The sequence below is a fragment of the Bufo gargarizans genome, chromosome 2 (assembly GCF_014858855.1).
Source record: "Bufo gargarizans isolate SCDJY-AF-19 chromosome 2, ASM1485885v1, whole genome shotgun sequence".
NCBI lineage: Eukaryota > Metazoa > Chordata > Amphibia > Anura > Bufonidae > Bufo > Bufo gargarizans.
The window spans coordinates 654,377,569-654,399,503 of NC_058081.1; the positions used below are offsets into that span (position 1 = coordinate 654,377,569).

Sequence of the window (21,935 nt, forward strand, 5' to 3'; positions counted from 1 at the left end):
GACTCCACCTCGGAGGTTTCTACAGTGTAAAGGACAGGGGGTATGGACTGTGGATCCACAGTTACAACTATCCAGTTTGACTTTGGGCTAATCCTAAAGCCATTGTCCTGGCGCTCCCCTGTTGTACACCCTTTGTCCCCTATACAGTGATCTGAACTTCGCTGAAGGGAACCAACCAGGCTGCTACCTCCCACAGTAGTCTTGGTGTAGTTGGCAACTTACCTACTGGGGTCAGCACCAAGGTAATTAGGCAAAAGGCATAGTCTGAATACAGTCCAAGGTCAGGGCAGTCTAAGCGTATGTAATCCAGGCGGCAATCCGAGGTCGGGGCAGGAAGTAAGGAGCAGAACAATAAACAGGCCAAAGTCAGGACAGCAGATGTGGGAGCAGAATCCCTCAGGCTAGGGTCGGTACACAGGTTGTCAGACAAGAGAGCACACTTCGCTGGGTGTACATACTGAGGAACCTAAGTGCAGGCCCTGCCTAATTTACCACATAACATCCGGCCATTAGCTGAGGAACATTTTGGCCATGCGCACTAGCCATTTAAAAAGGCCTCAGAGACACACTCAGACACAGCCTGCATCACCGAGCAGAGTACCAGCAGCCGGGAGCAGCGTGGGACATAGCGTGGAGGCGGTGGTGAGTAGAGCAGCGACTGTGCCTGCAGAGGGAAGCAGCATCAGGGTGTGCCCCAAGGTAAGTAGGTGCACATTCACTGCAGAGCCCTAGGAACCATTGGGGTGAGGATCGCCACTGTGATCCGTGCGTACAGCTGCTCGTAGCACCCAACCTGCACAGTCACAGAGGGGACACGGCTCATTTTGTGAAAGACAGACAATAATTGAGCAGCATTTCAGCATAAGAGCAGGACGTGAGGTGCCGCGTGGACTGCAGCCCCCGGGGACCGGAGAGACGAGTCTTGTATTTTTTACAGTGTGTGCAGCCCTGGGCGCAGTTGTTTTTCTTGCACTTCATCAGATTATAGACACTTTAAGGCCCCAATAATGAAGTTGAGGTCAATATAAGGGCAGAACCCAGAAGGTGAGGGAATTACAGGAAAGAGGGGCTTGGTCCACTAACCCCGGCCCACACCCCGTGGTGCACTTGCATATGTCGTTTGTGCAGGTTCTTTGGCCCTGATGTGTGTCGAAGTGGAGGAAATAATATAACTGTGCCGCTTGAATACGCCCCAAATTGTTCGACTGTTGGAGGCACTTGTTCTCTGGCACATAGTACTCACCGTGGACGGTCAGGGTCACAGATAGGTCCATTGATGTTTTCTCTGTCTGTACTTTTGCTGTATATTCCCCCTGGTCTGTGATGAGAAGATCTTTGATGTGTAATGACCCATTACTGAAAGCCGAGAACCTGGAACTGTTGAGAGCGCCAGCGACTGTAATGGGACCAGCAGGTATATATGTCAGGATCTGATTTGGTGGGTTTGTGTCCGTCCCTTTAAACCAGGCGACACTTATAACTTTCTCGTTAATACCAGTAGGACTGAGGGTGACAGATCCACGGACAGCCGGGTACTGGGGGATGGGCAGGATACTCCATGATCCACGGGTCACAGCCACCACGAGGCTGAGGAGAACTACAAGAGAAAGCAGATCAGTATTCAGGTCAAATATCCAAACATCTCAGAAAACTCTTATAGTAATTGGGCCAAAAACATTCGTCAACCTCCATGTCTGGTGCAAATAAGACGCCGGCTAATGTGTGGAGCCCACCAACATCTCTGAGGACCACCGCAACCCCTCACCGAACACAGCAGCTTCTATGCCATCATGTCCATCTGTTCTCATAAATGTCACAAGTTCACCCGAAGTGTAGACCCTCGGGGACAAGCCTCCAGAAGGTCCATGTGTGGAAAAGGTGTATATATATATATGGTGATGTGCGGTAGAGGTGAGGCGTGTGTGTGTGTGTATATATATATATATATATATATATATATATATATATGGTGATGTGCGGTAGAGGTGAGGCGTGTGTGTGTGTATATATATGTTAAGGGAAATATTAATTATTGATATTTTGGATAATACCAATAATTAATATTCATAAATAGGCGTAAGTCGTCTAGTGAAGCCTCTGCCTGTTTATACCTATAGTACAAATACTCTGATTACCTTTCTCTATACTGAACTACCTGCGGCTATTGCTGCGGCGCCTACTACAACACAAAGACTACACGCTGTGCTTAAATAAAAGGTATTTATTACCACACTACAATTCTACAGTCTAATTATTGCTGATAACTATATATATCTATAGTAATGGAATAGATATATATATTTATAGCAGCACACAGCAATATAATATAATTACACTACAACAACACACTATTATGGTCCTAACTACACTAACACAATCCCAAGTCCTCCCCAGAATCTAACTACAATTACACACATAACAGCAGCCCACCCAACCTGGCAATATACTATCCCTACAGGGAATAATGGGTATACAATACAGGGCAGCAGGGGAAGGGTTAACTGAGGGTTAGCACTGCAAGGAACAGAGCGATGCAGTGCAGGGGTATAGGCAGGGGTTAATGCTGCAGGAGTTCAGCAGCAGGAGTAAGGGGATGGTTGGCGGAGCAGGGGTTAATCGTACAGGGGCAGGGATAATGCAGGGGTTCTTGGTGGTATAGGGAATGCAACGGTTAATGCAGATCGTTGGTGGTACAGGGAATGCAGTGGTTAATGCAGCGTTGGTGGTACAGGGTATAGAGAATTCAGGGGTTGCTGCAGTGTTGGTGGTATAGGGAATGCAAGGGTTAATGATTCTTGCTCGTTGTCCAGGCGTTGTTCGTTGTTCCAGGGGTTGATTCTCTATTGCTCGCTGTCCAGGGGTTAATTCTCCATTTCTCGCTGTCCAGGGGTTGCTCGTTGTTCCAGGGGTTTGGATCTCTATTGCTTGTTGTCCAGGGGTTGTTCGTTGTTCCAGGGGTTGATTCTCTATTGCTCGCTGTCCAGGGGCTGCTCGCTGTTCCAGGGGTTAATTCTCCATTTCTCGCTGTCATGGGGTTGCTCGTTGTTCCAGGGTTTGATTCTCTATTGCTCGTTGTCCAGGGGTTGCTCGTTGTTCCAGGGGTTGATTCTCTATTGCTTGTTGTCCAGGGGTTGCTCGTTGTTCCAGGGTTTGATTCTCTATTGCTTGTTGTCCAGGGGTTGCTCATTGTTCCAGGGGTTGATTCTCTATTGCTCGTTGTCCAGGGTTTGATTCTCTATTGCTCGTTGTCCAGGGGTTGCTCGTTGTTCCAGGGGTTGATTCTCTATTGCTCGCTGTCCAGGGGTTGATCCTTGCATTGGGCTGCTGGCTCCACTGCCAAGCGTAGCACGGCTTGGGTATTTAAACCTGGCCGCAATCACTCCCGTCTTCCCGCACTTCCACCCACTCCATGCGGGTTGGGGAGGTGATATGACGTCACTGCGCCGGCCCGTGCATCCTGGAGCGTGCTTGTGAAGAGGATGTACACCTCTGGCACTGTAATTACAGCGCTGGAGGTAAGCAACACACAGGGGCATGGGAACTCTTTGTTCCCATGTCCCTGTTAGGCAAGCATCTCCTAACAGTGACAAAGGGCAGAGGATCTTTATTGATCCTCTGTCCTTTGAAGAGGCCGAAACTGGACATAATTATCCAGCTGTCTGTCTCTCCCCCCCCTCCCCCAGCAGGTGCATTCCATAGGGGGGCAACCATGGGAGTTGCTGGCCACAGTTTAACTGTACATATAGATTTATGGATACTTGGGGCACATCTATAAATATATGTATAGATATAAAACAGGGGGATACACACTCACCTAAATAATTATTAGGAACACCTGTTCTATTTCTCATTAATGTGATTATCTAGTCAACCAATCACATGGCAGTGGCTTCGATGCATGTAGGGTTGTGGTCCTGGTCAAGACAATCTCCTGAACTCCAAACTGAATGTCAGGATGGGAAAGAAAGGTGATTTAAGCTATTTTGAGCGTGGCATGGTTGTTGGTGCCAGACGGGCCGATCTGAGTATTTCACAATCTGCTCAGTTACTGGGATTTTCACGCACAACCATTTCTAGGGTTTACAAAGAATGGTGTGAAAAGGGAAAAACCTCCAGTATGCGGCCGTCCTGTGGGCAAAAATGCCTTGTTGGTGCCGGAGGTCAGAGGAGAATGGGCGACTGATTCAAGCTGATAGAAGAGCAACGTTGGCTGAAATAACCACTCGTTACACCCGAGGTCTGCAGCAAAGCATTTGTGATGCTGTGATGCGGATGGGCTACAGCAGAAGACCCCACCGGGTACCACTCATCTCCACTACAAATAGGAAAAAGAGGCTACAATCTGCACGAGCTCACCAAAACTGGACTGTTGAAGACTGGAAAAATGTTGCCTGGTCTGATGAGTCTCGATTTCTGTTGAGACATTCAAATGGTAGAGTCCGAATTTGGCGTAAACAGAATGAGAACATGTATCCATCATGCCTTGTTACCACTGTGCAGGCTGGTGGTGGTGGTGTAATGGTGTGGGGGAGGTTTTCTGGGCACACTTTAGGCCCCTTAGTGCCAATTGGCCATCGTTTAAATGCCACGGGCTACCTGAGCATTGTTTCTGACCATGTCCATCCCTTCATGACCACCATGTACCCATCCTCTGATGGCTACTTCCAGCAGGATAATGCACCAGGTCACGAAGCTCGAATCATTTCAAATTGGCTTCTTGAACATGACAATGAGTTCACTGCACTAAAATGGCCCCACAGTCACCAGATCTCAACCCAATAGAGCATTGATGAATAATAAAAAAGACAAAACAATAATACATAAATATGTATAAAATATATAGAATTATAAAAAACAAAATATATGTAAAAATATGAAAGATAAAACTGTAGAGAGATGTATTTAAAAATTATAAATATGTAAATAAATGAATAAATAAATATGGGTATATATATAAAAAATGTCCTGTGAAGCGGGTATATAGGGGATGGGTGTAATTATAAGTTGATATGTCCTTGGATTATATGTTATCTCTTAAGTCATTGATGATATTATCAATAATTCACGTATTCCAATGGTTCAAAAAACTGTGGATGGATACATCTATATAGTATAGGTATGTGGATAAATAAATAAGTATATATAAATATGGGTAGATAGATACATACGGTGAATATAAAAAGTCTACACACCCCTGGTAAAATGTCAGGTTTCTGTGATATAAAAGAAATTAGACAAAGAGAAATCATTTCAGAACTTTTTCCACCTTTAATGTGACCTATAAACTGTACAACTCAATGGAAAACAAACTGAAATCTTTTAGGTGGAGGGAAGAAAACAAAAAAAAAACACTAAAATAAAGTGGCTGCATAAGTGTGCACACCCTGTTATAGCTGGGGATGTCGCTGTGTTCAGAATGAAGCAATCACATCCACAATCCTGTTAGATAGCAGTCAGCAGACACCGGCCATCATGTAAAGGGCCTCTGATTAACCCCTAATGAAGCTCCGCTGCTCTAGTTGGTCTTTCCTGAAATGTTCTTAGTCGCCTCCCTCAGCAGAAGCCACGGTCCACACAGAGCTTCCAAAGCATCAGAGGGATCTCATTGTTAGAAGGTCTCAGTCAGGAGAAGGGGACAAAAGAATGCCCAAGGCATTAGATATACCATGGAACACAGTGGAGACCGTCATCATCAAGTGGAGGAAATATGGCCCAACAGTGACATCACCAAGAACTGGACGTCCCTCCAAAACTGATGAAAAGACAAGAAGAAAACTGGTCTGGGAGGTGACCAAGAGGCTGACAGCAACATTACAGGAGCTGCAGGAATATCTGGCAAGTCCTGGCTGTGTGGTCCATGTGACAACAATCTCAGTATTCTTCATATGTCTGGGCTATGGGGTAGAGCGGCAAGACGAAAGCCTCTTCTTACCAAGAAAAGCATCCCAGCCAGGATACATTCTGCAAAAACACATCTGAAGTCTCCCAAAAGCATGTGGGAAAAGGTGTTATGGTCTGATGAAACCAAGGTGGAACTTTTTGACCATAATTCCAAAAGATATGTTTAGCGCAAAAACAACACTGCACATCACCAAAAGAACCCCATCCCCACAGTGAAGCATGGTGGTGGCAGCGTCATGCCAAGGGGCTGTTCTTCTTCAGATGGAACTGGGGCCTTAATTAAGCCTGAGGGAATTCTGAACAGTCCCAAATACCAGTCAATATTGGTCCAAAACCTTCAGGCTTCTGCTAGAAAGCTGAACATGACAACGACCCAAAGCATACATCCAAATCAACCAAGGAATGGCTTCACTAGAAGAAGATTACAATTTTGAAATGGCCCAGCCAGAGCCCAGACCTGAATCCGTTTGACAATCTGTTGAGTGGGTGATCTGAAGAGTGCCGTGCCCAGGAGATGCCCTCGCAGTCTGTGGGGTGACCTGAAGAGGGCCATGCCCAGGAGATGCCCTCGCAGTCTGTGGGGTGATCTGAAGAGTGCCGTGCCCAGGAGATGCCCTCGCAGTCTGTGGGGTGATCTGAAGAGGGCCGTGTACAGGAGATGCCCTCGCAGTCTGTGGGGTGATCTGAAGAGGGCTGTGCCCAGGAGATGTCCTCGCAATCTGCGGGGTGATCTGAAGAGGGCTGTGCCCAGGAGATGCCCTCGCAGTCTGTGGGGTGATCTGAAGAGGGCTGTGCCCAGGAGATGCCCTCGCAATCTGTGGGGTGATCTGAAGAGGGCTGTGCCCAGGAGATGCCCTCGCAATCTGTGGGGTGATCTGAAGAGGGCTGTGCCCAGTAGATGCCCTCGCCATCTGTGGGGTGATCTGAAGAGGGCCGTGCCCAGGAGATGCCCTTGCAATCTGTGGGGTGATCTGAAGAGGGCTGAGCCCAGGAGATGCCCTCGCAGTCTGTGGGGTGATCTGAAGAGGGCTGTGCCCAGGAGATGCCCTCACAGTCTGTGGGGTGATCTGAAGAGGGCCGTGCCCAGGAGATGCCCTCGCAGTCTGTGGGGTGATCTGAAGAGGGCTGTGCCCAGGAGATGCCCTCGCAATCTGTGGGGTGATCTGAAGAGGGCCGTGCCCAGGAGATGCCCTCGCAGTCTGTGGGGTGATCTGAAGAGGGCTGTGCCCAGGAGATGCCCTCGCAATCTGCGGGGTGATCTGAAGAGGGCCGTGCCCAGGAGATGCCCTCGCAATCTGCGGGGTGATCTGAAGAGGGCTGTGCCCAGGAGATGCCCTCGCAATCTGACAGATTTGGGGGGTTTTTGCAAAGAAGAGTCAAAATGTGCCGTGCTGATCGACTCAGACCCAAAATGACTGAGTGTTGAAATAACATAAAAAGGTGTGCAACCATATTTTATTTTTATATTTTTTCTTCCCTCCACCTAAAAGATTTCAGTTTGTTTTTCAATTGAGTTGTACAGTTTATAGGTCACATTAAAGGGGGAAAAAGTTCTGAAATGATTTATCTTTGTCCCATTTTTTTACATCACAGAAACCAGACATTTTACCAGGGGTGTGTAGACTTTTTATATCCACTGTATATATATATATACAGTACAAAGAAAGGGCAGCAGCACTACTTGTAGATGAAGCCGGGTGCAAAATCCTCTGACCTTAGGCTGTTCGGTCAAAATAGTTGTAGAGATCTCAAAGAAGAGGCAGCACTCCAGGATAAAATGAAAAATGAGCCGCTTTATTTCCCCTGTGCAACGTTTCAACTGCTCATTGCAGTCTTTCTCAAGCATCTCTGAAACGTTGCACAGGGGAAATAAAGCGGCTCATTTTTCATTTTATCCTGGAGTGCTGCCTCTTCTTTGAGATATCTATATATATATATATATATATATATATACACTCACATACAGTACAGACCAAAAGTTTGGACACACCTTCTCATTCAAAGAGTTTTCTTTATTTCCATGACTATGACAATTGTAGATTCGCACTGAAGGCATCAAAACTATGAATTATCACATGTGGAATTATATACATAACAAACAAGTGTGAAACAACTGAAAATATGTCATATTCTAGGTTCTTCACAGTAGCCGCCTTTTGCTTTGATTACTGCTTTGCACACTCTTGGCATTCTCTTGATGAGCTTCCAGAGGTGGTCACCTGAAATGGTCTTCACTTCACAGGTGTGCCCTGTCAGGTGTAATAAGTGGGATTTCTTGCCTTATAAATGGGATTGGGACCATCAGTTGTGTTGTGGAGAAGTCAGGTGGATGCACAGCTGATAGTCCTACTGAATAGACTGTTAGAATTTGTATTATGGCAAGAAAAAAAGCAGCTAAGTAAAGAAAAGCGAGTGGCCATCATTACTTTAAGAAATGAAGGTCAGTCAGTCCGGAAAATTGGGAAAACTTTGAAAGTGTCCCCAAGTGCAGTCACAAAAACCATCAAGCGCTACAAAGAAACTGTCTCACATGCGGACCGCCCCAGGAAAGGAAGACCAAAAGTCACCTCTGCTGCGGAGGAGAAGTTCATCCGAGTCACCAGCCTCAGAAATCGCAGGTTAACAGCAGCTCAGATGAGAGACCAGGTCAATGCCACCCAGAGGTCTAGCAGCAGACACATCTCTAGAACAACTGTTAAGAGGAGACTGTGTGAATCAGGCCTTCATGGTAGAAGATCTGCTAGGAAACCACTGCTAAGGACGGGCAACAAGCAGAGGAGACTTGTTTGGGCTAAAGAACACAAGGAATGGACATTAGACCAGTGGAAATCTGTGCTTTGGTCTGATGAGTCCAAATTTGAGATCTTTGGTTCCAACTAGTGTTGAGCGCGAATATTCGAATTGCAAATTTTTCTCTCCTATATCGCGATTTCGAGATTTTGCGAATATTTAGAATATAGTGCTATATATTTGCGAAATCAAATATTTTTTTAAACATTTTTTTTTTATGCTCCAGTCAGTGGCCGTTGCTTCCGTGCTCATGGAGCGTCCCCATCACCATGGGAACGTCTCCATATACTAGAATGTACTGTCGGATTTGAGAATTACGTTGAAATCGCAATTCGATTAATTCAAGTTATAATAATGGAATTGCGATTTTAACTTAGCACTGCTATATTCCATATTCGTTAATTCTAGCCTAATATGGAATACAGCAGCGCTAAGTTGAAATCGCAATTTGATTATTATAACTTGAATTAATCGAATTGCGATTTCAACTTGGACCTGGTTTACTATGGTTGGCTTCAATGGCTTGGTAGAATTTGCGAATATACGAATGTATTCATCATATTCCACACAACGAAGATATTCTCCATCTTCGTTTTAGCTCCATATTCATCAACTTCGCGAATTCTAGCAATCATATAGGAAAGTTGACTATAGAGAAGGCTGAGTTTAATTCGCTATACGATTATATTACTAAGCTTTTTTTTGTTATAAATAGAATAATTATAATAATTATCAGGTATTATAATTATTCTATTTATTTTAAAAAAAAGCTTAGTAATATAATCGTATAGCGAATTAAACTCAGCCTTCTCTATAGTAAACTTTCCTATATGATTGCTAGAATTCGCGAAGTTGATGAATAGGGAGCTAAAACGAAGATGGAGAATATCTTCGTTGTGTGGAATATGATGAATACATTCGTATATTCGCAAATTCTACCAAGCCATTGAAGCCAACCATAGTAAACCAGGTCCAAGTTGAAATCGCAATTCGATTAATTCAAGTTATAATAATCAAATTGCGATTTCAACTTTTTACGTATATTCTTAATATTGCTCTAACTTCGTCTTTCAGAATATTCGTAATATTCTAAAAGACGAAGTTAGAGCAATATTAAGAATATTCGTAAAATACACATATAGCCTAGCCATAGTCAATTAGTCATAGGAACGTTGCCTAAGAAAAAAAATCGCAATACGCGATTAATTAAATCGCATATTAATCGCGATAATTGGAATAATTACGAATATTCGATTTCAACGAATATAACACGAATATTCAATCGAATATTCGCGAAATATCGTGAAATCGAATATGGCACCTCCCGCTCATCACTAGTTCCAACCACCGTGTCTTTGTGCGACGCAGAAAAGGTGACCGGATGGACTCTACATGCCTGGTTCCCACCGTGAAGCATGGAGGAGGAGGTGTGATGGTGTGGGGGGGCTTTGCTGGTGACACTGTTGGGGATTTATTCTAAATTGAAGGCATACTGAGCCAGCATGGCTACCACAGCATCTTGCAGCGGCATGCTATTCCATCCGGTTTGCGTTTAGTTGGACCATCATTTATTTTTCAACAGGACAATGACCCCAAACACACCTCCAGGCTGTGTAAGGACTATTTGACCATGAAGGAGAGTGATGGGGTGCTGCGCCAGATGACCTTGCCTCCACAGTCACCGGACCTGAACCCAATCGAGATGGTTTGGGGTGAGCTGGACCGCAGAGCGAAGGCAAAAGGGCCAACAAGTGCTAAGCATCTCTGGGAACTCCTTCAAGACTGTTGGAAGACCATTTCAGGTGACTACCTCTGGAAGCTCATCAAGAGAATGCCAAGAGTGTGCAAAGCAGTAATCAAAGCAAAAGGTGGCTACTGTGAAGAACCTAGAATATGACATATTTTCAGTTGTTTCACACTTGTTTGTTATGTATATAATTCCACATGTGATAATTCATAGTTTTGATGCCTTCAGTGCGAATCTACAATTGTCATAGTCATGAAAATAAAGAAAACTCTTGAGAAGCTGTGTCCAAACATTTGATCTGTACTGTGTATATATAGAAAAAAGAGGATTCGGCGGCACCAGTAAACTGGCTCAGATACAGCGTCCAGCGGAATGAGCTTCTCACCCTTAATATATACCAGAAATAGGACAGCACTCCGAGACTTGAAAAAACGGTGTCTTTATTCACCCATGTGAAGCAGGCTTAGGAAAGGCTCAGTTGTGAGCTGAAATGTCGCTACTGCTACACATGGGTGAATAAAGACACTGTTTTTCCAAGTCTCGGAGTGCTGTCCTATTTCTGGTATATATATATATATATATATATATATATATGAATGTATAAAAAATGTTTAAATATATATTTTAAAAAAATCTTGTGACTCTTGTGAAGCGGGTATATAGGGGGTGGGTAGAATTATAAGTTAATAAATAATACGTCCATCTTATAAGTCATTGATGATATTATCAATAATTCACGCATTCCAATGATTCATTTAGTCCGAAGGGTATGAGGGTGTCGAGCCGTTACATCCAGAACATCTCTTTTCTACAGAGTTGTTGGAAAGAGGATGGAACATGTTGACGAGGGGTCAGCCGTAAGAGGTCGGGGGTTGCCATTGTGTGACAAAACGACGCGATACGCTGTGGGTGACTACTTCTTATGTTAGATCGATGTTCATTCATTCGATCCCGGAGCGTCTCTGAGGTGCGACCCACATAGTATAAATTGCAAGGGCATTGTAACCAGTATATCACGTTAGTGCAGCCGCAGTTCAGATAATGTTGTAGAGAGATGGTTTTCTTCACGTGTGCGTCAATAGCGTGGTTCATCATCTCGCAGCAGTTACATCTCTTTGCTCTGCATCTGTAGGAGCCCTTTTTACCAATTTCTCTGAGGAACGGTGTTTGGGCCAAGTTTTTTGGCGGTAGTTTTGGGCATAATGGGACCAATATATTTTTTAGAGTTTTGGCCCGACGGAAGGTTAACTTAGGTTTTTTGGGGACATCTTTCCCTAAAATAAGGTCTTTTTGTAAGATAGACCAATGTTTTGTTAGAATTTGTCTGATCTGTGTTTAGTGCTATAACCTGTAATAAGACTTAGGGAAGGTGGGTGTGAGTAGTCAGTGTTTTTTCCTTTTAAACTGTCTTTTTGGGTTTTTCAGAGTATTCTATTCTTGGATTCTTTGATCAGTGGTGGAGGCTAGCCTTTTTCGGTGAATCTCGTGATTAAGATATCAATTAGTTTTTTCATATTGGTGTCTTCTGAGCAGTTCCTTGTAATCCTCCGCATCTGGCTGAAAGGAATATTAGTGTTCAACTTGTGGTGGTGGCAACTCTTAGTCCAGATAACTATTAGCGTCCACATTTTTTAAATGGGTTTTAGTAGTAATTCGATTATTGGAACTGCTCAGGTGGAGGTCTAGAAAACCGGCTTCTCTGGGTGACATTCTAGCGTCAGGTTTAAGGTCCAATCATTACAGTTGACCGTTCTTCCATAGGATTCTAAATCCTTAGTGCTTTCTTCTCATGTTAAAATAATATCATCGATGTATCTCTTAATAAATCTGATATTTGGATGTTTGAGGAAACCACACTGGTTCTCAAAGACACCCGTAAAAATGTGGTCCTCATTGCTGCCCCCCTTGTCTGTATATAAATAGTGTCATTAAAAGAAAAATAATTGTGTTGTAAAATGAATTCAATAGATTTTTATATAAAGTCTCAGTGTTTGTGGCGTGAGGGGATCAGTGCCTAAAAATCCTGTTATCCCTAGTGTATGTATTATATTACCATACAGCGATGTTACGTCTAATGCTGCCCATAGGACTCCTTCTTTCCATTGGACCATTTCATGGGTATTAATGAGATGAGATGAGTCTCGACGGTAAGAGGGTAATAAGTAAACATATCTTTGGAGGATGTTATCAATGTATTCAGAAAGGTTGGAAGCGAGAGACCCAATCCCTGAAATACTAGGTCGTCAGGGGGTTAGAGAGGGACTTGTGTATCTCAGGTGAGAAGTAGAAGCCATAGCTGGGGAGGTGTTTTTAAGAATGCTCTATTTTTATTATCTTAGACCCCTGTGTCTGTCAGATTGAACAATAGTTCCTTAAATTCTTTTGTGGGGTCATTCTTGAGTAGTTTATAATAGTCTGTGTCAGAAGGGATTCTGAGGGATTCTGTTAGACAGTGATCTGCATCCATAATCCCTATTCCACCTCCCTTATCGGCACTTCTGATTACAGCTTCTCAAACTCGTTAGTGCCCTCACTAGGTCTGGGCTTAGGTTATTTAATCCCGAGTCAAAAACGATCGATTTTCTTCTCGTAGAGGGATATTGGGGGTCTAATGAGGAAAACGTGTCTTTAAGATCACCCATGACCATATTATAAAAACTTTCAATGAGCGGACCTCTGTTGTCGAGTGGATAAAAGGTTGATCGGTTTCTTACATTTGAGCAGTTTGGGGTAATTTGATCCATGGTGTTTGCTATAGTTTCACTTTTTTCTAGATTGGCGCCCATATGTGTAGCTACCACCCCATTATTTCAGCGAGTATCCTTATCAGGGATCCTCAAATGTGGAGGATCTTTCATAGTGAAGTGCCGATGGAGCGTCAACTTTCTTATAAATTGATTTATATCTATAAATAGCTCAAAGAGATCGGTCCGTTTGTGCGACGAAACGAGAGTCCCTTACTCAAACGCTCAACCTCATTTATTTTCAATATATATTTGGATAAATTGAAAACGTCTTTTTCTTTTAGTGTAACATTTACTGTTGGGGGGATTGGGTTTTGGATCTGGATTTTTTGCGTAGTGGCGCTTTTTCTTTTTCGGCCTCCTCCGATTCCTCTAGATCGGGTTTAGCCTTTTTCTTGTGCTTGAGATGGGGGTGTAAAAATGAGTTATCTTTAAGGATCAGGATAGTTTTGGAGTGATCAGGTGAGAGGGGCCTGGTGTTCGGATCAGCAGCTCAGATCTTGTGTACCGGATAAGCTCATCCTCGGGGGTCTGGGTGGTGGGGTGTCGTTTTCTGGTCAGTGGTGAGATATGGCCTACAAAAGGACTCTGTTAGGCTGGAGGTGAAGGCTAAAAAAGCTTCTGGAGGAAGAAACAGAATGTGTTGTGATATCTGGTGCAGGGTCATGTAAGGAATGGGAAGATGGATTGATGGCGGTGTCCACTCTATTGACATGGTTCGTGAATGGGGACCGGTGTATGGAATATGGAAGAGAAGTATTGGGAAATTCCCCTTCGTTCAGACGGTTTGTGGGGGAGGACTGCGGTGGAAGGGGCAGAGAATTCAATGCGGTAGCAGTCCTATGGATTTATTTAGTTTCCTATAATTCTATATATTTTATACATATTTGTGTATTATTCTTTTGTCTTTTATTTTCCACATATAACTCCATATGTCTCTCTCTTGATATACTGCTTTTATTATGGGCTGTTACTTTGTAATTTAAGCAAAAACTGCGGCTCGGATGCGCATGAGGCCTTACCCTACACAAGGTCCTCTTACATTTATGGACACGCACACATCCCTCCCACTTTCTATTTCCCCAGGAGACATCTCAGAAAGACAATTGCGAGGTCCCATCCAGAAACCTCCGATCTGCCCATACAAGCTATCTGCTGGAGTGCATATGCGTTCCACCTATTCAATTAAGGAGCGGTTTTGAAGCACATCTTGCGTTTCACCTGAGACTTCCGCTTCCACCCACCGATCCTCTGTAGAATGCATTCGCGTTCCACAGCGATTCACGGCTCGGAGGCCCATTATTATTATTTTTCTCAGCAGAACCCTGAAATAAGTATGTCGGATGCTCAGGACATCCCCCACTGCCACCAAGTCACTGTTTAATACTTTACAAAGTCCCCACAACAGTTTTTATAAAACTCTCATAACAGAAGTAATTTGTGTTCCAAGGTGGAACGCAAAAAGCCTCATTCCTGCCCATACATTCTAACTATTTAAAGTGACAGGTAACTGTGTTTGTTTGTCTTGTTATAGGTTTTCTTGCTCCTGACTCTTACACCCCCAAAATGCGTTGGGAGGAATCTCTAAAAGATTGATCTGAAGCCACTAAGGATTGTGCTGCCATCAATATCTGCCATTCTACAGGCAATTCTGGCTGGGGGGGGGGGGTTTGGCTCCGCCGGGGTCTTGACCTTTATCCTACGGGCCCCCCCCCCCCCCCCAGTGAAGTGATAAATTAACATTATTCTAATCATATTTAAAACCGGATTCCAAAAAAGTTGGGACACTATACAAATCGTGAATAAATACTGGATGCAATGATGTGGAGGCGCCAACTTCTAATATTTTATTCAGAATAGAACATAAATCACGGAACAAAAGTTTAAACTGAGAAAATGGACCATTTTAAGGGAAAAATATGTTGAATCAGAATTTCATGGTGTCAACAAATCCCCCAAAAGTTGGGACAAGGCCATTTTCCCCGCTGTGTGGCATCTCCCCTTCTTCTTACAACACTCAGCAGACGTCTGGGGACCGAGGAGACCAGTTTCTCAGGGTTAGAGATAGGAATGCTCTCCCATTCTTGTCTAATACAGGCCTCTAACTGCTCCATCGTCTTGGGCCTTCTTTGTTGCACCTTCCTCTTTATGATGCGCCAAATGTTCTCTATAGGTGAAAGATCTGGACTGCAGACCGGCCATTTCAGTACCCGGATCCTTCTCCTACGCAGACATGATGTTGTGATTGATGCAGAATGTGGTCTGGCATTATCTTGTTGGAAAATGCAGGGTCTTCCCTGAAAGAGATGACGTCTGGATGGGAGCAGATGTTGTTCTAGAACCTGAAGATATGTTTCTGCATTGATGGTGCCTTCCCAGACATGCAAGCTGCCCATGCCACGCGCACTCATGCCACCCCATACCATCAGAGATGCAGGCTTCTGAACTGAGCGTTGATAACAACTTGGGTTGTCCTTGTCCTCTTTGGTCCGGATGACATGGCGTCCCAGATTTCCAAACAGAACTTCGAATCGTGACTCGTCTGACCACAGAACAGTCTTCCATTTTGCCACACTCCATTGTAAATGATCCCCGGCCCAGTGAAAACGCCTGAGCTTGTGGATCTTGCTTAGAAATGGCTTCTTCTTTGCACTGTAGAGTTTCAGCTGGCAGCGGCGGATGGCGCGGTGGATTGTGGTCACTGACAATGGTTTCTGGAAGTATTCCTGAGCCCATTCTGGGATTTCCTTTACAGTAGCATTCCAGTTTGTGGTGCAGTGTCGTGTAAGGGCCCGGAGATCACGGGCATCCAGTATGGTTTTACCGCCTTGACCCTTACGCACAGAGATTGTTCCAGATTCTCGGAATCTTCGGATGATGTGATGCACAGTTGATGATGATAGATGCAAAGTCTTTGCAATGTTTCGCTGGGTAACACCTTTCTGATATTGCTCCACTATCTTTCTGCGCAACATTGTGGGAATTGGTGATCCTCTACCCATCTTGGCTTCTGAGAGACACGGCCGCTCTGAGAAGCTCTTTATACCCAATCATGTTGCCAATTGACCTAATTAGTGGTAATTGGTCTTCCAGCTCTTCGCTATGCTCAAATTTACTTTTTCCAGCCTCTTATTGCTACTTGTCCCTTTTTGGGGATTTGTTGACACCGTGAAAATTTGAATCAACGTATTTTTCCTTTAATTGATACATTTACTCGGATTAAACATTTGATCCGTCATCTACGTTCTATTACACATAACATATTGACATTTGCTATTTCCACATCATTGCATCCAGTTTTTATTCACAATTTGTTTAGTGTCCCAACTTTTTGGGAATCCGGTTTGTAATTTGATCTACTTTATCCAATCCTTACTAATCTCTGCAGTGGTACTATTAACTAATGGAAGAAGGTGGACAAATACTATAACCCATAGCACTTTGGACTATATCTACCGACTGTCCTATCCAGGGCCGGCGTCATCACCCGGCAAACCCGGGCAAATGCCGGGGTCCACTGCTCCTGAGGGGGCCCACTGAGCTGCTATGAGCCCTTGAATCAATACAGATGGAAGCTCTCATTGCTGCCATTTCACTTACACAGTTCCCCTCTGGTGGGCCCTCAGCTGCTGCAGAACTTCAGACATGTCCCCTCCTCACTCAGCAGAGCAGCAGGTTACCTTACCAGCTTCAGTCCCCCCCCCCATATCCTGTCCTATCTCATCCTCATGGGGCCCCCGCTGTCTCCTTTCCTCCCCCATGTATCCAGAGCTCCTGTTTCATCCTCCTATCTCCTATTGCTGCCCTGCACAGACCTCCTGCCCCTACTTCTTGCATGAATCCCCCTCAGAGCCCCTTCTGCCTACTTGCTGTGTCCACCCCTCCTGTAGACCCAGGGCTCCGGGTCCCTGTCTCACTCCTCTGCCTCTCATTATGGTGGCATCTGAACCGCATTCACCATAAGGACCTTCTAACGTCACAGGGTCATGTGACTGTGCCCCCCACCCCGTACTGTGCCCCCCACCCCATACTATGCTCCCCACACCGTACTGTGCCCCCTTATACCCTGCTTTGTGCCCTCTTACCACACCCTGTACAGTGCCCCTAGTCATTCCCTGTACTGTGCCCTTTTATACCCTTTTATCAGGTCACTGTATGGCAGTGTTATCCGGTCACTGTATGGCAGTGTTATCTGGTCACTGTATGGCAGTGTTATCCGGTCACTGTATGGCAGTGTTATCTGGTCACTGTATGGCAGTGTTATCTGGTCACTGTATGGCAGTGTTATCTGGTCACTGTACAGAGGTGTTATCCGGTCACTGTATGGCAGTGTTATCCGGTCACTGTATGGCAGTGTTATCCGGTCACTGTATGGCAGTGTTATCCGGTCACTGTATGGCAGTGTTATCCGGTCACTGTATGGCAGTGTTATCCGGTCACTGTATGGCAGTGTTATCCGGTCACTGTATGGCAGTGTTATCCGGTCACTGTATGGCAGTGTTATCCGGTCACTGTATGGCAGTGTTATCCGGTCACTGTATGGCAGTGTTATCCGGTCACTGTATGGCAGCGTTATCCGGTCACTGTATGGCAGCGTTATCCGGTCACTGTACAGAGGTGTTATCTGGTCACTGTATGGCAGTGTTATCCGGTCACTGTATGGCAGTGTTATCCGGTCACTGTATGGCAGTGTTATCCGGTCACTGTATGGCAGCGTTATCCGGTCACTGTATGGCAGCGTTATCCGGTCACTGTACAGAGGTGTTATCTGGTCACATGTTATCCTTTTTTTTAGACCTGACATGAGCGGGAAATATATGCAGATTGCTTTGCTAAGGACCTTTGCGCCACAATCTGTGTCAGACATACGCCTAACATAGAGGTATTTCTATATAATAAATAAACACCTAATTGTATCATCATTCGGGGGTACGGCAAATATCTTTATATTATATAGATTCTAGTGTATTATACTGTGCCCTGTATTTCCCAGTAGAAGATGATCCTTGGGAGACACAGTCCTCACCCCTGACCACCAGGACCAGGCAGCGCTCTGTCAGTACATGGCGGCCTCCCCTCTCCGCCACGCTGCTCCGCTGTGTACTGGGGCTTATCCTGACACTAGGGCTGGGTTCACATCCTATTTGTGCCATCCATGTAATGCATACTAAAAATGTCTGCGTTACCAGATGCCTCAGACTGATGCCGCGCAGAGGCGTCCGGTCACCATACAATCCTCAGACTGATGCCGTACAGTGGCGTCCGGTCACCATACAATCCTCAGACTGATGCCGTACAGTGGCGTCCGGTCACCATACAATCCTCAGACTGATGCCGTACAGTGGCGTCCGGTCACCATACAATCCTCAGACTGATGCCGTACAGTGGCGTCCGGTCACCATACAATCCTCAGACTGATGCCGTACAGTGGCGTCCGGTCACCATACAATCCTCAGACTGATGCCGCGCAGAGGCGTCCGGTCACCATACAATCCTCAGACTGATGCCGTACAGTGGCGTCCGGTCACCATACAATCCTCAGACTGGATGCCGTTATGCCAGCAGAGGCGTCCAGGAGGCGCCGTCACCATACAATCCTCAGACTGATGCCGTACAGTGGCGTCCGGTCACCATACAATCCTCAGACTGATGCCGTACAGCCGCGTCCGGTCACCATACAATCCTCAGACTGATGCCGTACAGCGGCGTCCGGTCACCATACAATCCTCAGACTGATGCCGCGCAGAGGCGTCCGGTCACCATACAATCCTCAGACTGATGCCGTACAGTGGCGTCCGGTCACCATACAATCCTCAGACTGATGCCGTACAGCGGCGTCCGGTCACCATACAATCCTCAGACTGATGCCGTACAGCGGCGTCCGGTCACCATACAATCCTCAGACTGATGCCGTACAGCGGCGTCCGGTCACCATACAATCCTCAGACTAATGCCATACAGTGGCGTCCGGTCACCATACAATCCTCAGACTGATGCCGTACAGTGGCGTCCGGTCACCATACAATCCTCAGACTGATGCCGTACAGCGGCGTCCGGTCACCATACAATCCTCAGACTAATGCCATACAGTGGCGTCCGGTCACTATACAATCCTCAGACTGATGCCGTACAGTGGCGTCCGGTCACCATACAATCCTCAGACTGATGCCGTACAGCGGCGTCCGGTCACCATACATTCCTCAGACTGATGCCGTACAGTGGCGTCCGGTCACCATACAATCCTCAGACTGATGCCGTACAGTGGCGTCCGGTCACCATACAATCCTCAGACTGATGCCGTACAGTGGCGTCCGGTCACCATACAATCCTCAGACTGATGCCGTACAGTGGCGTCCGGTCACCATACAATCCTCAGACTGATTCCGTACAGTGGCGTCCGGTCACCATACAATCCTCAGACTGATGCCGTACAGTGGTGTCCGGTCACCATACAATCCTCAGACTGATGCCGTACAGTGGCGTCCGGTCACCATACAATCCTCAGACTGATGCCGTACAGTGGCGTCCGGTCACCATACAATCCTCAGACTGATGCCGTACAGCTGGCGTCCGGTCACCATACAATCCTCAGACTGATGCCGTACAGCGGCGTCCGGTCACCATACAATCCTCAGACTGATGCCGTACAGCGGCGTCCGTCACCATACAATCCTCAGACTGATGCCGTACAGTGCGTCGGCACCATACAATCCTCAGACTGATGCTGTACAGCGGCGTCCGGTCACCATACAATCCTCAGGACTAATGCCAGTACAGCTGCGTCCGGTCACCGTACAATCCTCAGACTGATGCCGTACAGCGGGGTCCGGTCACCATACAATCCTCAGACTGATGCGTACAGTGGCGTCCGGTCACCATACAATCCTCAGACTGATGCCGCACAGCGGCGTCCGGTCACCATACAATCCTCAGACTGATGCCGTACAGCGGCGTCCGGTCACCATACAATCCTCAGACTGATGCCGCACAGTGGCGTCCGGTCACCATACAATCCTCAGACTGATGCCGTACAGCGGCGTCCGGTCACCATACAATCCTCAGACTGATGCCGTACAGTGGCGTCCGTCACCATACAATCCTCAGGCTGATGCCGTACAGTGGCGTCCGATCACCGTACAATCCTCAGACTGATGCCGTACAGTGGCGTCCGGTCACCATACAATCCTCAGACTGATGCCGTACAGTGGCGTCCGGTCACCATACAATCCTCAGACTGATGCCGTACAGCGGCGTCCGGTCACCATACAATCCTCAGACTGATGCCGTACAGTGGCGTCCGGTCACCATACAATCCTCAGACTGATGCCGTACAGTGGCGTCCGGTCACCATACAATGATGCCGTACAGTGGCGTGTCACCATACAATCCTCAGACTGATGCCGTACAGTGGCGTCCGGTCACCATACAATCCTCAGACTGATGCCGTACAGTGGCGTCCGGTCACCATACAATCCTCAGACTGATGCCGTACAGTGGCGTCCGGTCACCATACAATCCTCAGACTGATGCCGTACAGTGGCGTCCGTTCACCATACAATCCTCAGGCTGATGCCGTACAGTGGCGTCCGGTCACCATACAATCCTCAGGCTGATGCCGTACAGTGGCGTCCGTTCACCATACAGTTCCATGGTAGAAAAAAAAATGTAAGTTAACGTCTGCATTTTTTTAATGGGCTCTGCAGGATACAAACCGTGGAGCGCTGCACATTCGTATACATCAAACCGATAGGAAAAATGTGATGTGAACCCAATGGGGGGGCGGTGAATGTACAAACATTTTCTATGGGGCCCAGTCAGTCCTAGCTACATCACTGCACATCTCCTTCTCTCCCAGCGGTGACGTCATGATCTCACTGCTGCCGCGGAGGAGAGAAGGAGCGCGAGGAGCTGCGGTTAGTGAATGACAGGACCGCCGGCTCCCCTGTGCTCCAGCAATGATAGGTATATGAGGGGGCCACTGAGGGGGGCATTACACTGTGAGGGCCCCTTACACAGTATAATGACCCCCCGTGCCCCCCATTTAGTATAATGATCCCCAATGACCCTATATTCAGAATGATGACCACCAGAGCCTATATTCAATATAATGAACCCAAGTACAGTATAACCCCCAGTGTGGGGGCGTTAGGGGTCATTGTTCTGAATGGGGGGCGACTGAGGGTTATTATTCTGAATAGAGGGCCGCTGGGGGTTCATTATACTGTGTTTGGGGGCATTGGGGGTCATTATTCATCAATTTAGGAAGTTGGTTAAGACCTGGCTTTTTGTGTAGGATGATGTAGGGGCCCACCAATATAGCCGTCGACAAGCGCTTCGATCGGATTGAGTTCCTCTAGAGCGCTATACAAGGACTTAGTAACATAACATAACATTATACTGTGTGAGAGCCACAAAGGGACATGTAACTGTACAAAATGGCTCAAGGGAGCCCACTGGGATTTATCGGCCAAGGGCCCACATGAACCTGGAGCCGGCCCTGGTCCCATCCCCTTGATGTGATCGGTTAGAGACCTTTTCACTAAATAGGGTTTGGCGCTTTTCCCCGTAGGATTAAAAACAAAAACGGAAATGGCGAAACAGTTTATAAACCGATCCAATAACGTTTCCGCTCACTCCTCATCTAGTATTAGTGAGAGGGCAGACGGGCGAGGCTTGTCTACGGTCGAGGTGACACTGGGACCGACCCTGTGAGACTGGTGGTCTGTGTGGCCAATAACCACAGAGTGGCGAGG

General features: G+C 46.3%; 1 protein-coding gene across 2 annotated transcripts in view; it reads right to left on the reverse strand.

Moving 5' to 3' along the window:
• LOC122928918 (carcinoembryonic antigen-related cell adhesion molecule 2-like) overlaps positions 1 to 21,935 on the reverse strand; it is a 109,027-nt gene that overhangs the window by 75,665 nt on the left and 11,427 nt on the right. Inside the window, exons 2-3 of one of the 2 annotated variants that reach the window (XM_044282235.1) lie at positions 4,357 to 4,413; positions 1,244 to 1,597 (exon numbers count right to left, since the gene is read on the reverse strand). In XM_044282235.1, the coding sequence (XP_044138170.1) occupies positions 1,244 to 1,597; positions 4,357 to 4,413 (411 nt within the window). The remainder of the gene's footprint in view (positions 1 to 1,243; positions 1,598 to 4,356; positions 4,414 to 21,935) is intronic. The other variant, XM_044282237.1, reaches the window with a different exon arrangement.